This window comes from Bos indicus, chromosome 13 (genome assembly GCF_029378745.1).
Source record: "Bos indicus isolate NIAB-ARS_2022 breed Sahiwal x Tharparkar chromosome 13, NIAB-ARS_B.indTharparkar_mat_pri_1.0, whole genome shotgun sequence".
Lineage (NCBI taxonomy): Eukaryota > Metazoa > Chordata > Mammalia > Artiodactyla > Bovidae > Bos > Bos indicus.
Window position 1 is genome coordinate 30,359,907 of NC_091772.1, and position 14,194 is coordinate 30,374,100.

At 36.5% G+C, this 14,194-nt stretch overlaps 1 protein-coding gene across 3 annotated transcripts in view; it reads right to left on the reverse strand.

The window, feature by feature from the left end:
* Positions 1-3,054: 3,054 nt before the first annotated feature.
* Positions 3,055-14,194, reverse strand: part of MINDY3 (MINDY lysine 48 deubiquitinase 3) — a 79,573-nt gene continuing 68,433 nt past the window's right edge. For all 3 annotated transcript variants that reach the window (XM_019973100.2, XM_019973101.2, XM_070800874.1), the window contains 4 exons: positions 10,390-10,462; positions 8,488-8,575; positions 6,710-6,781; positions 3,055-4,037 (listed from right to left, as the gene is read on the reverse strand). In XM_019973100.2, the coding sequence (XP_019828659.1) occupies positions 3,888-4,037; positions 6,710-6,781; positions 8,488-8,575; positions 10,390-10,462 (383 nt within the window). In that variant the 3' untranslated portion in view covers positions 3,055-3,887. The remainder of the gene's footprint in view (positions 4,038-6,709; positions 6,782-8,487; positions 8,576-10,389; positions 10,463-14,194) is intronic.

Here is a 14,194-nt window from a genome sequence, read left to right on the forward strand (position 1 = left end):
TGGGGTCGCACAGAGTTGGACACGACTGAAGCGACTTAGCAGCAGCAGCAGGATGTTGAGTATAATTCACAAATGTTATATCCTCTCATTGGATTGACTTATCATTTTATAATTATCTTTTGTCTCTTATTAGTCTTTGTCTAAGTCAGTTTTGCTTGATAAAAGTTGTTACCTCAGGTTTTTGTTTTCCATTTGTGCAGAGTATCATTTTCCATCCCTTCATTTTCAGTGTGTGTCCTTATGATCTGTGAGTCTGTTGCAGACAGCATATAGATGGGTCTTGTTTTTAAATCTATCCAGTCATGCTGTGTATTTTGGAGAATTTAGTCCATAAACACTTTAGGTGACTATTGATAGGTATGTACTTACTGCCATTTTGTTGATTGTTCCCTGGCTGTTTTGTAATTCCTCCTTCTCTTGATCTCTTCATCTGTGGTTTAATGATCTTCTGTAGTAATATGTCTAGATTCCTTTATCTTTTGTTTATTATTATGTTTTGTTTTTATTATAGGTTTTTGCTTGTTTCCATGAGGTTTAAATTTATGTCTCTTTTTAAGATAAAATAACAAGTTTGAATGTACTCTTAACTCCTGTCTTTTTAATATCTAGAAAATTTTAAGCAATGTTCCCCTTTCCTTTTTTGGTGTTAATCATTTGTTTTACTTTTATCCTTTTTATTAGTTCCTTCCCTGCTCCCCCACCCTGCCCCCCACCCAGAGGTCTTTTGGTGTTGCTTTTTTCATAGTATAGAACTGTTGTTTCATGGATTTCTCCTTTTATCTTTTTTCTTACAATTTTGTGACTTTTAGTATATTCAGTTATGCAACCATCACAACTTGATAAAACATTTTTATTACCCCCAAAGAAACCCCTATACATTAGCAGTTATTTCCCAGTTCTGTTGCCCCACTCAATCCCCATCCTAGGCACGGGCAATTGCTAACCCCTTTTCTACCTCTATGGTTTGCCTACTGTGGCCATTTCACATAAATGGAATCATAATATGTGGCCTTTTACAACAGGCTTCTTTCTCTTAGCAGGTGTTCAAAGTTCATCCATGTTGTAGCACGTTTCATTATTCTTAATTTTCAAATGATTTTTCATTATATGTATATACACTTATTTATCCACCCATCAGTAAACATTTAGGCTGTTTCCACTTACGGCTAGTATGAATAACACCACTATAAACATGGAAAGAAAAGTTTCTGTGGTATATATGTTGTTTCTCTTGGGTGTATACCTAGGAGTGGAAACACTGGGTCATACACTAGCCCTTGATTTAACTTGCTGAAGAACTGCACTACTGTTCTTCTAAAGTGATTTCACCATTTTATATCCCCAACAACTACTGCAGAATCCCATTTTCCTCACGTCTTGGCCAACAGCTGTTATTGTCTAGCTTTCTAATTTAAACATCCTTGGGTAGGTAAGATGGTATCTCATGACTTTTATTTGAATTTCCCCAATGACTGATTTTGTTAAGCATGTTTTCATGTGTTTACTAGACATTTTTTTTTTTTATCATCTTTGGTAGTATCTCTTCCAATCATATGGCCATTAAAATTTTGTTGTTAAGATTTCTTTATATATTCTGGATACAAATTCCTTATGAGGTAATGAGTCTCCAATATTTTCTCTCATTCTGTGGGTTGTCATCTCATCTCTTTGATGGTGTCCTTTGAAACACAATGCTTTTAATTTTGATGAAGTTCAATTTATCTTTGCTGCTACTGTTGTTTTTGGTATTCTAAGAAACACTGCCTAACCTATTGTGACGAGGAAAATTTCTTCTTTTATTGTTTTAGCTTACAAGTAGATCTCTGATCTTTTAAATTTTTACATAGAACGTGAAGTAGAAGTCTGAATTCATTCCTTTGCACGTGAACAATTGTTTTTGCATTGTTATTTACTTTCAGTTTGAGATGAAAGCTTACCTTTTTATTTTCCCAACTTTCTATAAAGTTACATATTTGTATTTAAGCACTGCTTTATTTCTATCCCACAATTTTGCTGTCTGCTATTTTCATTATCATTCAGCAAAAAATATGTTCTAATTCCCACTGCAATTCCACTTTGACCCTTGGGTTATTCAGAAATGTGCTGCTTAATCTCCAGACTTTTGGGGATTTTTCTAGGTTTGTTTTATGGTGCAGCCTATGGTCTAGGGTTAAGTATCCCACATGGACGTGAAAAGAAAATGTTATCTGCAGTTGTCTAATGTCATGTTAGATACTTGTCAGATCAAGCTAAGGTCCCAGTCATGGGAGTTAAGGCACCTACACTCTCCTAGCTGGGCCTCCAGGCTAAGAGGCAGACAAGCCATTCCCGTTGTATTTTGTTCAAACCCCTGAGCCACAGGCTTTATAAAATGATTATGTCATGAAGTTTTAGAATGGTTTGTTATGAAACAATTGTTAAGAATAACAGATTATGATGTAGACTCAGTGTTTATGAATAGAATCTATGGTTTTTCATAATCCTTATGGAATTTAGGAGCAGAGTTAGAGAACTAATTCTAGCATAATATTTTATATCCATTTGGAAATAAGCAAGATTAACCCCAAATACTGACATTTTACAGCTGTAATTGTAGTAGCTCGTAACACACTCCTAATACAGTGGAGTTGTTATATATAAAATTGGGGGCTTTCCTATGCTAAAATCTACTTATCATTGTCAATGTGTACAAAAATATAAATACAACCCCCAAGAGATTTATAGAGGAAATACATATTATTGAAGTAAAAGTTCAGTTCTGAAATTCATTATGAGGCTATCTTGTCTGCCTTAAGTGAAGTATTTTCTGGGTATTCACATTTCAAATTATTGGGCAACAAAACTACTGAAATACAGTAATTGCTTTCGAAAGTACACAGGAAGGGGCTTTGTCCCCCAGGTTTTGGTGCTTCTGACCATTTGAGTTGCTAAGTGCAAGGACCTGTTGAGGTGCTGTGTGAGTCCAAAAGGCATTTGTTCTGTGCTGGTAGGGCTACTGGGCAGACTCATTTAAGAGTATGTTATTTTGAGCTATGAATGTAAACAAATCAAGGGTAAAGTTAAAGAAAAAAAGTGTTTATTTAGGCCATCGACTAGGATCATAATAAATAATGCAATATACTAACGTAATAACAGATGTTCTCATGCATTTATCACATTTATAAATATACAAGAAAGCTGGCTTACAGGGCTGTTGGGACAAATTTGGAAATGTGTAGTTGGCAATACAGTGAAAGTTAACAGTGTTAAGACTATCAAACAGATTCTCTTTCCTATCATTTTTTAAAATACATCCTCTATATATCTGTGAATAAATGGTAATGTTCCCTTATAGTTTCTACTTTTTATACACATGCCAGAGCTAAGCCAATTGTCAAAGATTGAGGTTGATAATTTATTTATCAATATTTCTAATGGAAACCAGATTTTAGAAATAATAAAGGTAAAAATTCTTCTGCATGTCAATGTGGAGGCTGATGTATTGCATGCCAGAATCACTTAAACAATAAACGGTGCCTGAATGAAATAAAATCCCAAAGTAGAAGTCTATAAATAGTAACCTTGATACTTAATATAAAAATGCTATTGTAATATGATGTCTGTAATTTGGCAAATGACCAAATTATCTGACTGCAACAGTGATGAACTTTGATTAAAGCTTAGTTTTGCTAGTAAATTTCACATAAAGAATTTAAATAGGGTAACCTTTAACATAAAGCTTTAAAACAAATAATTTAAACATATCTTAAACACTGAAAATGTGTCTTTAATTGTTATTTACAGTTTATCAGTGATACCAGTGTATAGCTTCATTGGGCCACTTGCCAGTCTTGCGTCCTTTTTTCAACATCTGCTATTACAATCTTCTTTATAAATACTTAGGCAAATCAGTTTAGTGAAGGAGAGCGATCTGTGGTCCAGAGTAATTCAATGTATGGCCATTTGGTTTGGAGACAGCGTTTAATGGGCGTGTCATCTGTCTGTAGCAGGGGGTCTTCAAACCCCATAACAACTGCGGTTCCTTCCACATACATTACCTATTGAACAGAAGCAAGCCACTGAGGTCAATCAATCTTAGCAGAGTCTTATGAGGGACTTTTTCATAGACCAGCAAACAGGGTACTGTGTTTATGATTCGGGATTTTAAAAAATCACAAAGAACGTACTGCTTCTGATAAAAGAAAATTCATTCTTCAAATGTTGCCTCATCATTCAAATGCTGCCTTATTTCAGATAAAAAGTTGTAATAAAAATACAGCTATATATTCTGAGAAGGACTTATAATGAAAGCAGAAAATAAAGTGCTGAATTTCCAGAGCTGGAAGCAAATTGGATATTTGTCAATGAAATTTTCTGTTATTGTATTAAATACTTCTGAAGTGCTCTTCATTTTGGTTTGGCACCAAAAATCATGGAGAAAGAAAGACTTCAGTCAGAAACAGAAATAGCAGGAAAAGGTTGATGGATAAAAAACTAGGTAATTGATATGCAGTGGCAGGTGGACGTCAAAAAAGGTTTCATTCTAATTTAAAAAACTTTTAGACATTATCTATGAAGTAACATACTAACAATGAGTTAGCATTTATAAGCACTCACTGTATATATGAAAGCACTGTCATTAATTTCTCTATCAGGATATTCTAATTGCATAATTTGAAAGACAAGAGAATAAGCCTGCTGTGTTGAAAAAGTATGTATAATGATTTTCACATTCCGTGGCTGATACATATGATTGTAATTATAGCTTTTATCTTGGAAGAACATAAACTTAAGCCTTAAGTTGGAGTCTCCTTAAAAAACATTAACTACAGGAGTGGAGTATTTTCTATTACTAGGTCAGGTACTTTGGTTTCTTAATTAGGTTCTAGGTTTGATGGAGTAAGTTTACTATTAAAACCCTAAGTAATCATGCTTTTTAGCTCTCTAAAGCAAAACTTCTTTTTCTGAAAAATTGTCCACCAAGCATATAGCAGGTTATCATAATGAACAAGAAAGACAAGACCTCCCTTCCATGAGAAACCTTCCTTGCTCACAGCATTAGAGCAGAAGTGCTCAGGGCTGAGTACCATGATCTCCTCTGTGGCCTCACCAGCCTGGGCTGCCCTGGTGGGCCAGGCTCCCTTCCACTTGGCCAGCCTTCTCCTGCTACCTGTTTCCTCAGGTATTTTTAATAGTATCTTCTAAGCGGTCTACCACATTTCTAGCTTGTAAGTAACTTTATGTTATACCTTTGCAGCTTAATAGTATAATACATGCTTTGCATTCTAATTCTTATGTACTGTTGTCAGGTTAATAGTTCATCTTTGATTTCTGATCTTTTTGTTAGTCATGTCAGACACTTGTCATGAGCATGACTTAAAAACTTACTATACACTATACACATACAGCATGGGCAAGCAGACCAAGGACAAGACTGGGTTTCAGGAACTCAGTTCCAGTCCCTGCTCTGACAGTGACTGGCTGTGTGACCCTGGGTGAGTCGCTTAATCTCCGTCCCAGAGGCTTCATCTGTAAAATACAGATAATATTTGACTGATCTACCTTGCAGGGATTGTGTAGGCAAGTAACTACTTTGTGACTACAAAGTACCTTCTAGTACAAGGCTACACAGAACTTACAACTAGATGAAGCGCTCATTTACACATTAGGACCAAACATACAAGTTTTCTTATTGACAATTTCTATTTTTCACAATAGGTATCAATCAATTACCCTCCTATGAAAAGATCTTTGGCCCTAATTTAGTAAAAGTTCTAATTTATATTTTGTTATGAAAACAAAAGTATATTTTAGGGGCAGGTTTAGATTTGCCCTAATGCACATGATGATCTGTTTTCTGTAGCCATCCTCAGTATATCAAATACACATGAAGTCAGCATGGGTACTTCAAATTAAAAAGGCATGTTAGGCCTTAGTCCTAATATGAGCTGTATCTACTGTGACTCTTAACTGGAATAAATGCAAACAGAGTAGATACATCTCATGTGTCGCCAAGCTCATTAATCAAAGAAGGTGAATTGGCAAGACCAAGCTTCTGCTGTGGAGTGGGTGAGCACATCTGCAAGTGAAGCACCCGCGGGCCCTTGTCCGAGATTCAAGAAGACAAAATTGGAGCACAGCGGGTGAACCGCAGGCTTGGAGGGAGACACCAGGCCTTTGCTCCAGCTCTGCTGTCTCCTGGCTGCCTGACCTTGGTGAGCTGCTTCCTTCTCTGTGCCTCAGTTTTCTCTACTGTAAACGGAGAATATGCAAGAATACTTAGTTCACGGGGTGGGGTGAAACTTTGGAGAAAACAAAGTGTTGATGACAATTCTAGGTACATCCTCAATAAATGCTCGCTGTTATGGTTATTAATTTAAATCCTTTAAAATAGATTTCTTTTTTTTTTAAATAAAAAGTCTCCCTCTTGCCCCTTCTTTCTTCATTTAAGTGGATCAGTAACTTCAGTGGACTAAACTTGATTTTGTAATATTTGCACACCAAGGGTAACAACATGTATGTAGATGAGTTACCTTGTTACAGTGAAACCACTACTCCAAAATTCCAATGATGATCTCACGAGTCCAGGTCTAAGATAAGCTGCGACAGTAAGAGACTCCTAAAATAACCTCCTTGCTTAGGCATCAGTTTTATGGGACTCAGACATTGTAATACATACTCCTGTATTTTATCAACTCAGGTGAAGACAAATTATACTGAGTTATCATACCTTTTCATTGTAATTTGACTGTTTCAATCCGTTGTAGTGGTAGACAGTAAAAGACTCTGGACCACTGGAACCCTATATTATAAATAACCAACAATTAAAACTGTAAATCTTTATATCAGGCAATTTCTAACTAGCAATTCAAAGTAAAATGGAAGCTTCTTAATTCTACAGCCTTGATTAAGGAATCAGTTGACAAAGCAAGAAACTTAGATTTATGTACTTAAGTACTATAAAATCTAAAAGCTGAAATAGTCGCATCTGGGGAAGAGACTGGAAATTGGCGGAGCGGTGATTTTTATGATAAGCTCTTCTACAGTAGTTTATGGTTTTGAATATGTGCATGTATGGGGGTGGAGATGAGACTTGGCCCAGTCCCAGAAGCTCCTGGAACCCACCTTCCAGGCACTACCTACCTCTTCCATCCTTCAGGTATTCTGAGCTACTCCTTCCTGCTCATGTTTAGTTCATGCTGGGATTTGTAACCAAGAATCCTAAAAATGTAGGACCTAAGCTGCTTTTCCAGTCTTGTCCCCAACCACTCACCTTTCTCAGTTCTCTGAGACAAGCATATTCCTCATCTTCCCATGAAAAGACCTTTTGTTGTCAGCTCTGTGCACATTTGTGATTTTTTTTTTCAACTTCCCTTGTTTTACAAGATCTAGTTCAAATCGTACTTTAAGTTTTCCTTAAATATACTAATTGGACTTCCAGTTGTCTCAATAATTTGTGCATCATATTTTAAAAGTTCGTATTTTTAACTGTTTTTAACTTTTCATGTCTAGAATCCAAGCTCTTTTTTGTATCCCACTCAAAAGTTTTATAAGACATATCAACCATCCTAATTTATACACGAGTCGGTGCAATTACTTAGATAAATGATTTGACTGGATTTTCAGAGTTAACTTACAAAATAAATATTTTACTGCAGTTATAGTAACAAGTGGCATAAAATAGCAACACAAGGTAATGTAATGGTGCTAAAATGCTTTGTCTCTGGGCTTAGACAACCTACACTGGAGCCTGAATCAGCCTCGTGCTAGCAGTATAACCGTAAGCCATTTTTTTAAGTTCTCTAATCTTCAATTTCCTCACGGGGAAAAATAATACACAATTTAGAAGGTACACAGTATCTCATGCATAGTACATGCTTATTAAATGGTAGCTGCTTCTGCTATTCTTACTGTAAACCATGCTGGTATCTGATGAAATCACAACACACCTTGCTAAATAATTTGAGGGAGTGGTAAAACCCTGCACTCCGACAGGAGGAAAAGTAAGTGTAGGCTGTAGAATTAGCCAGTGACATAGACATGACCCAAAATCAAACAGTACAGTTGCACTCAAAGGGTCTTCTTTAATGCAACTAAAATTCTCCTGGGATACAGGAGCACTGGTAGGAGTTCGCACTACACACAGGCTCCTTAACCTTCTTTGCTAGCATTGAGAAAGTTGTAAAGATAGATACCAATCTGTTGACAATAGGGACCTGAGAGAAGTTACCCAGGGGCAGGAGGGAATTAAGAGAATCTTTCTTTAGAAAACAGTATCAAAGTATCTATATTGGTGTATATACTCTTTCACCACCTCTGTCCTTTAATCAAAATTTTACATTACTGTATTGGAACACACATGGCCCTTCTATCCTCTTGGTCTGGGCAAATATTTACATAATAATAGTGCTTTCTTAGTCTAATATCTGCATGTTAGAACATGTTTGGTAGGGAAAAATGCTGAAACAATCATAATATGATCATCCCAATAGAATGAAACAATGTTACCTGATCAGGAAAAAATTCTTGAAGAAATGGACCCAATAATATGATTCCTAATCCTTCTGGATCTAATTTATTCTTCATAAGATTTATACTATGGAGAGAGAGAAAAGAAAAACAGTGGATACCACAGGAAAAAAAAAGCTTATTTTTCTTCTTTCATGATTAAATTACTGGTACTGCAACACATTTGACTGCCAAAAATCCCGAGAGCTGTTCTTTTTTAGACCCTTAATGACAAATACACAGGAATGACATCTAATTTGCCAAAACTTGGTTATTTTTAAACCAGAGTAATCTGTTACTATTTAGAATTTAAATTATGATGATGACTTTGGAATATTGTTCCTTATTAGGTAACGTATAAAAAACCCAGGCTTGTAAAAGCAGGCCTATAGCCTCCCAAAAGCACATTCCCTTTGCTTCATAGGTATCCCTGAATTTAGCTACCAAATGAGGCATTTAGGCTTAAAAATAAACATTTTTTTCTTTTACGTTAAAGAGAAAAAGGAACAGTGTCAAAGGCAGCGGTATGGGGGTATAATCAGAAACATCTCCTGAAAAGCTTACTTTCAAGAACCAAATAAGGTGGAGGTTTAAAATTCTTAGACAGTGTAAACTGAAGGTTAAAAAAGGTAAGACAATTCTCAAAGAGCTAATAAAGTACACTGAATTTCAAGAAGTGGCATGACTGGAGTAGCGCTTGGCAGAGCCCTTAGCATTTGGTGTCACTGAGGTTGCTGAAAGGTACTATGTATAGAAAGAAGGCAGAGAAGATGGATTGCAGTTTAAAGAGTTTTAAAAATGAAAATGGTCTTTTCAGAACATTTTTTTTCTCCATATTACCTCTCAGGTTATAAAGGTAACTTTTATACAGTTGAGCCTTGCATAACATGGCTTTGAATTGCCAGGATCCACTTACACACACACACACACGTATTTTTCAATCAATATATACATATATCATAAATATATTTCTCTGATGATTTTCCTAATAACCTTTCCTTTAGCTTACTTTAAGAATACAGTAATACATATATTTACTATATTTATTAATCCTTGATACAGTCCAGTTAGCTTATGGCCATCAAACATTATAAATGTGACTGGACCAAAAGACCAAGTGAGTAACTGTCCAATCTTACAGCTATTTCTAGAAAAAACAATTTGACTCAGCTGTGCTAACTTTAATAACGACCTTTTTCTTCCTTCCCATCTTAAGACTTCTTAGTAACCAAAATTATCCGAGTTCAAGTCTCTCTTGAGTATTAGAGCAATGTCAACAAAAAGATCTCCACTTGGTAATCAGTTGAGAATAAATACGGTAGTTACTATTATACCATTTATTGGACTGGTTCAACTGTCTCTGAATTTCTCCTCTTTAAGTTGGAATCACCAATTATGTCTACTAAGAAAGGGTAACATCCCAGCTCTAGGTGGTGAGATTGAGACATTATTTCACATGTGATTAATTTGCAAATGTTTATACATATTTCATACTTTCAAAGAAAATAAGCCAAACTAACTGAAAACAGAATAGTATCAAGTTCTAAAAACTGTGTATACCAATTTGTTTTGGGTTGCTTTTGCTGAATCCTTTCCTTAAATGTTTGTTAGCTAAAGCTTGTTCACTGTCAGATACACTTTCAGAAAAAGGGAAAAAAAGAAATGTAGATCAAAGGTGATTTTTAATAACCTATATTTGATCAATATATTATGTATTTGATTAAAAGATGTGTCCACCTAACTAGACAGAGATCTTCCCATGGATAAGAAAGATCCCAAATTTATAGAAGTTATAGATGGAATGATGTACATTTTTAATGAAGACAATGGCCACGTGGGGCAGTTAAGAGTCCTCCTACCCTCCCCCCTCACTAAATAAATAACACTTTGTATGTATCTTACTATTCAGGATCGGAAACAAGGTCCAATGCTTTCATCACATCTTCTAGAAGTGAGTCAGGTATGAATCCATTATCTGAGAAAAAATATTACAGAAACAATTTAGATAGTTTACTTCAAGAAATGCTATTATTGCTGATCACGGACACCATGAAAAGTCAGTAAGAGGGATACAAAGAGTTAAGGAATAGCATATTCAGTTTATTTTGGGCACAGTGTCTATCAGGTTCTTTTTTTCTGTTAGTGTTCTTGAGCACATAGGCAAAGATTTATTTTCAAGGTTAGTTTTTAATACAAAAATAACCACATGACTTCTACCTGAGAACACCAAGGAAACCTTAAAGCCAAATTACTTCTTAAACAGGCTTACAAATTTAAATGATGTAAGTTTTTTCTACTTAAGTTTATAACAACTATTTATTAATTAGGTATATTTTTCAATATTTATTGAAATGTAAACCTTTAAATTCCCTTTAACAAATCCAATTTAAATAATCCTTTACCAATAAATTCCTCTTGTTACAATGTTTTTTTAACTTTTTGAAAGGATTTTCATGATCGATTGCTATTTAGATCTCTAATAATATAAGATCAAGAAAAGATATCTCTTGACTTAAATCAACAGACCTGACTTAAATAAAAGCCAAAGAAAAAAAAAAGTTGGGACGCAGAGTAGACTCAAATGTAGATGAAGACTAGTCAATAGAAAATACTCCTTTTCTGGGGCTCAATGAGGATGGGAAAATGGCCCAAACTCAGATGACGCAATAGAGCATGACACACAAAAAAAGCTTGTAGGGCTGTCTGAAATCACAGTGCTTTTAAACAAGCAAGTTGTTGATTCCCTTAAATGTACAACACTCGAATTCCTCTACCCATTTACTCATTTCTGAAGACTGTCTTGGCTTCTGATCAGCTTCCAAAATGATACCCTTTTTCAGGGATTATAATAATAAAAATAAAAATCTTGTCTTGGAAAATGAGGTGTCCACAAGCCCTGCTTCTGTCATCAAACCACAATATAAAGCATAGCTGCTCTTTCTGGATGTAGCATGTACTCTGTCTCTACCAGAAAGGAAATAAAGAAGTTATGATTTTTTAAAGTATTTTCTTAAACCTCCTTAAGCACATGCTTATTCATATGAAGACTGGCCTTGACTAAAAGGCTGAGAATCATTTAGGATAATTAAAAATTTTCCTAAACATAGTTTTATAAAGTTGGGGTTTAGAATAATTCGTTTGTCAAGCTACCAATAATTTACAATATAGAGAATAAAGAACTTGTTTGAAGGCACCTGTGAAAATATTCCAGCTTTGTAAGCCTAACTTGAGTTCGAAAGGTAGAAAAAAATTATTCATTTTGCTTAGTTAGGTTACAGCTGAAAGCTTAGCATCTCCAAATGTAAAACAGGCTTTATCAGGTCACTGGCAGACAGAAACAGTTCTGTGTTTATGGGTTAGCACATGTATCACTCGACACAGGCAGCGTGTATTACAATATTCTTCAGGAGCACTGAATGGCAGGCAGCCTAATCTCTTCTTACTGTAACTGAGACTCTGCTCCCATCCTCAAAAAAGCTAATTGGCTGTATAAGATACAAACAACAAGCAGGAAAACAACACAATGACCTCGTTAACTCAAACATGATTTACCTCAAAACGTAACCACTCCAATACTTTTTAAGCAGCCTATGAGATTTACAGCTTGTAAACACGGAGCACAGCAGTGACTATAAGCCAGTGACTATTTTTTTATACATACAGTATAACTAGAGACTGGAGAGCATTTTTTCAATACCTCACAGACTTTTAATATACCCAAGATCAGAAGAGGAGATTCGGAATTACCTTTTTAAAACACTGATTTTGAAGTTACTTTATTCTTTAGCAGTCATTCATATCAAGACAAGGTCTTTAGAAAAAGAAGCCTTAAGTCTAAGCAGATGAAACTCATGCCATCTAGGATTTAGTTGGTTGGTTCCACAAAGAATATGGAAATGGAGACACAATGGTAAGATAACCTCAATACCAACAGCAGAGGAAACCTGAGAGTCAATTTGTTGACTTCTCAAGCTATTCTTGCCTGGAAAATTCCATGTACAAAGGAGCCCAGTGGGCTATAGTCCATGGGCTACCATGCTGGTGGGTTGCAAAGAATCGGACACGACTGAGTGAGCACACACACACACACACAGAGTGAGCGCGCACGCGCGCACACACACACACACACACACACCAAGCAGGGCTAAGAAGCACACAAGAAAAAAGGAGAATGTGAATGCATCAGTAATATTTTTTTTTTTTGCATCAGTAATTTAACCACATGAATATAAAACAGACCTGTGCAGGCGCTCCACCTCAGAAGAATGGGGAGGATGAGAGGGGGCACTGTGTGTGTGACAGTGAGCTCGTGAGCAGCTACAGAGCCAATATTCACATACAGTTAGGCTGTGTTTTAAGACATTTGAAAAGGAGGGGAAAAGCTATTTGTTTACAAATGTGAAAGAGTTTTGCTTTTTAAAAACAGGTAAACAGATGGTAAGAAGTGCCCAGCTCCTAGAGCGTGAGAGGAGGGACATAGCGCAGAGCAGTGCTGGGAAGGAGCGTGACAGTGGAGTGAGTTAACAACCTGCTTGGTATGATGAGAGTTCATGAGGGAGAAGAAGTCAGAGCTGGACGTGAAGGAAAAGGAAGCACCCACTGTGATTCCCACTGGGAAAACCTGGGGAAGACAAGGGGAACCTGGCAGGTCTCTCTTAGCAGAGGCCGCAGCTGACAGAGAGCTGCAGGAGAAGAGCTGTGTCAGGAGTTCAAGCGGGTGAGGGAGAGCTTGAGAGGAGGCAGGACCCAGCACTGGGACTGTAACATATTCAAACCTCTGTAGATGATAAGAGTAAAGTTTCTTAGGAACAGAGGAGAAAATCGAGAGCTAGTTATTGTTTACTGTTTAGTCGCCAAGTTGTGTCTGACTCTTTGTGACCCCAAGGACTGTAGCCCGCCAAGCTTGGAAATCCCATGGACAAGGCAAGAATACTGGAGTGGGTTGCCATTTCCTAGAAGAGATCTAACTGAGGAGACTGTACACGCTGTTGGTCTTAGTCAAGAAAATAATAAATTATTTTTATTAAAGGTTGTATCATACTTTACCTATTATTATTATCAATCCTTTACTAACAAACAATTTAGTAGAACTCTTAGTGGAGAAAATATGTGACTCTGGCCCTGAGGCAAGGTCCGGGCATTTTTGTGGTTGCTTTTGCCCTGGTTTCCTGTCCCATGTCTCCCTGCTGCTTTGCTTCTCTGGCCCCTGGACAGCAGGGAAGACATAGCCCCAGGACCAGCACAGGGCTTGATATAAGAAGCTGCTCAATCACAGTTCTGACAATTATTCAAGCTAACCTAACTTTACACTTACATAAACTGTTCTGTTCAGGCACCATGGTTCAACCAAAAACAGCTTTGTGAACTGTACCTATGAAGTTTGGAAAGAAATGAGTAGTTGATTTCTGGCCTATCTTGCAAAACCACTTTACTTTATATGTGATGGGAAAGTTACAAACCAAACGTGGTGCAGAACACAGACAAGAGTACTATGGTGGGGGTGGGGAGCAAATTAGTAAGGTAGCTGATTAGTTTGTGACTAAAAATGAAGAATTTTCTTTTTGGAAAACTCAGCAGTGGCCACAGGACTGGAAAAGGTCAGTTTTCATTCCAATCCCAAAGAAAGGCAATGCCAAAGAATGCTCAAACTACCGCACAACTGCACTCATCTCATACGCTAGTAAAGTGATGCTTAAAATTCTCCAAG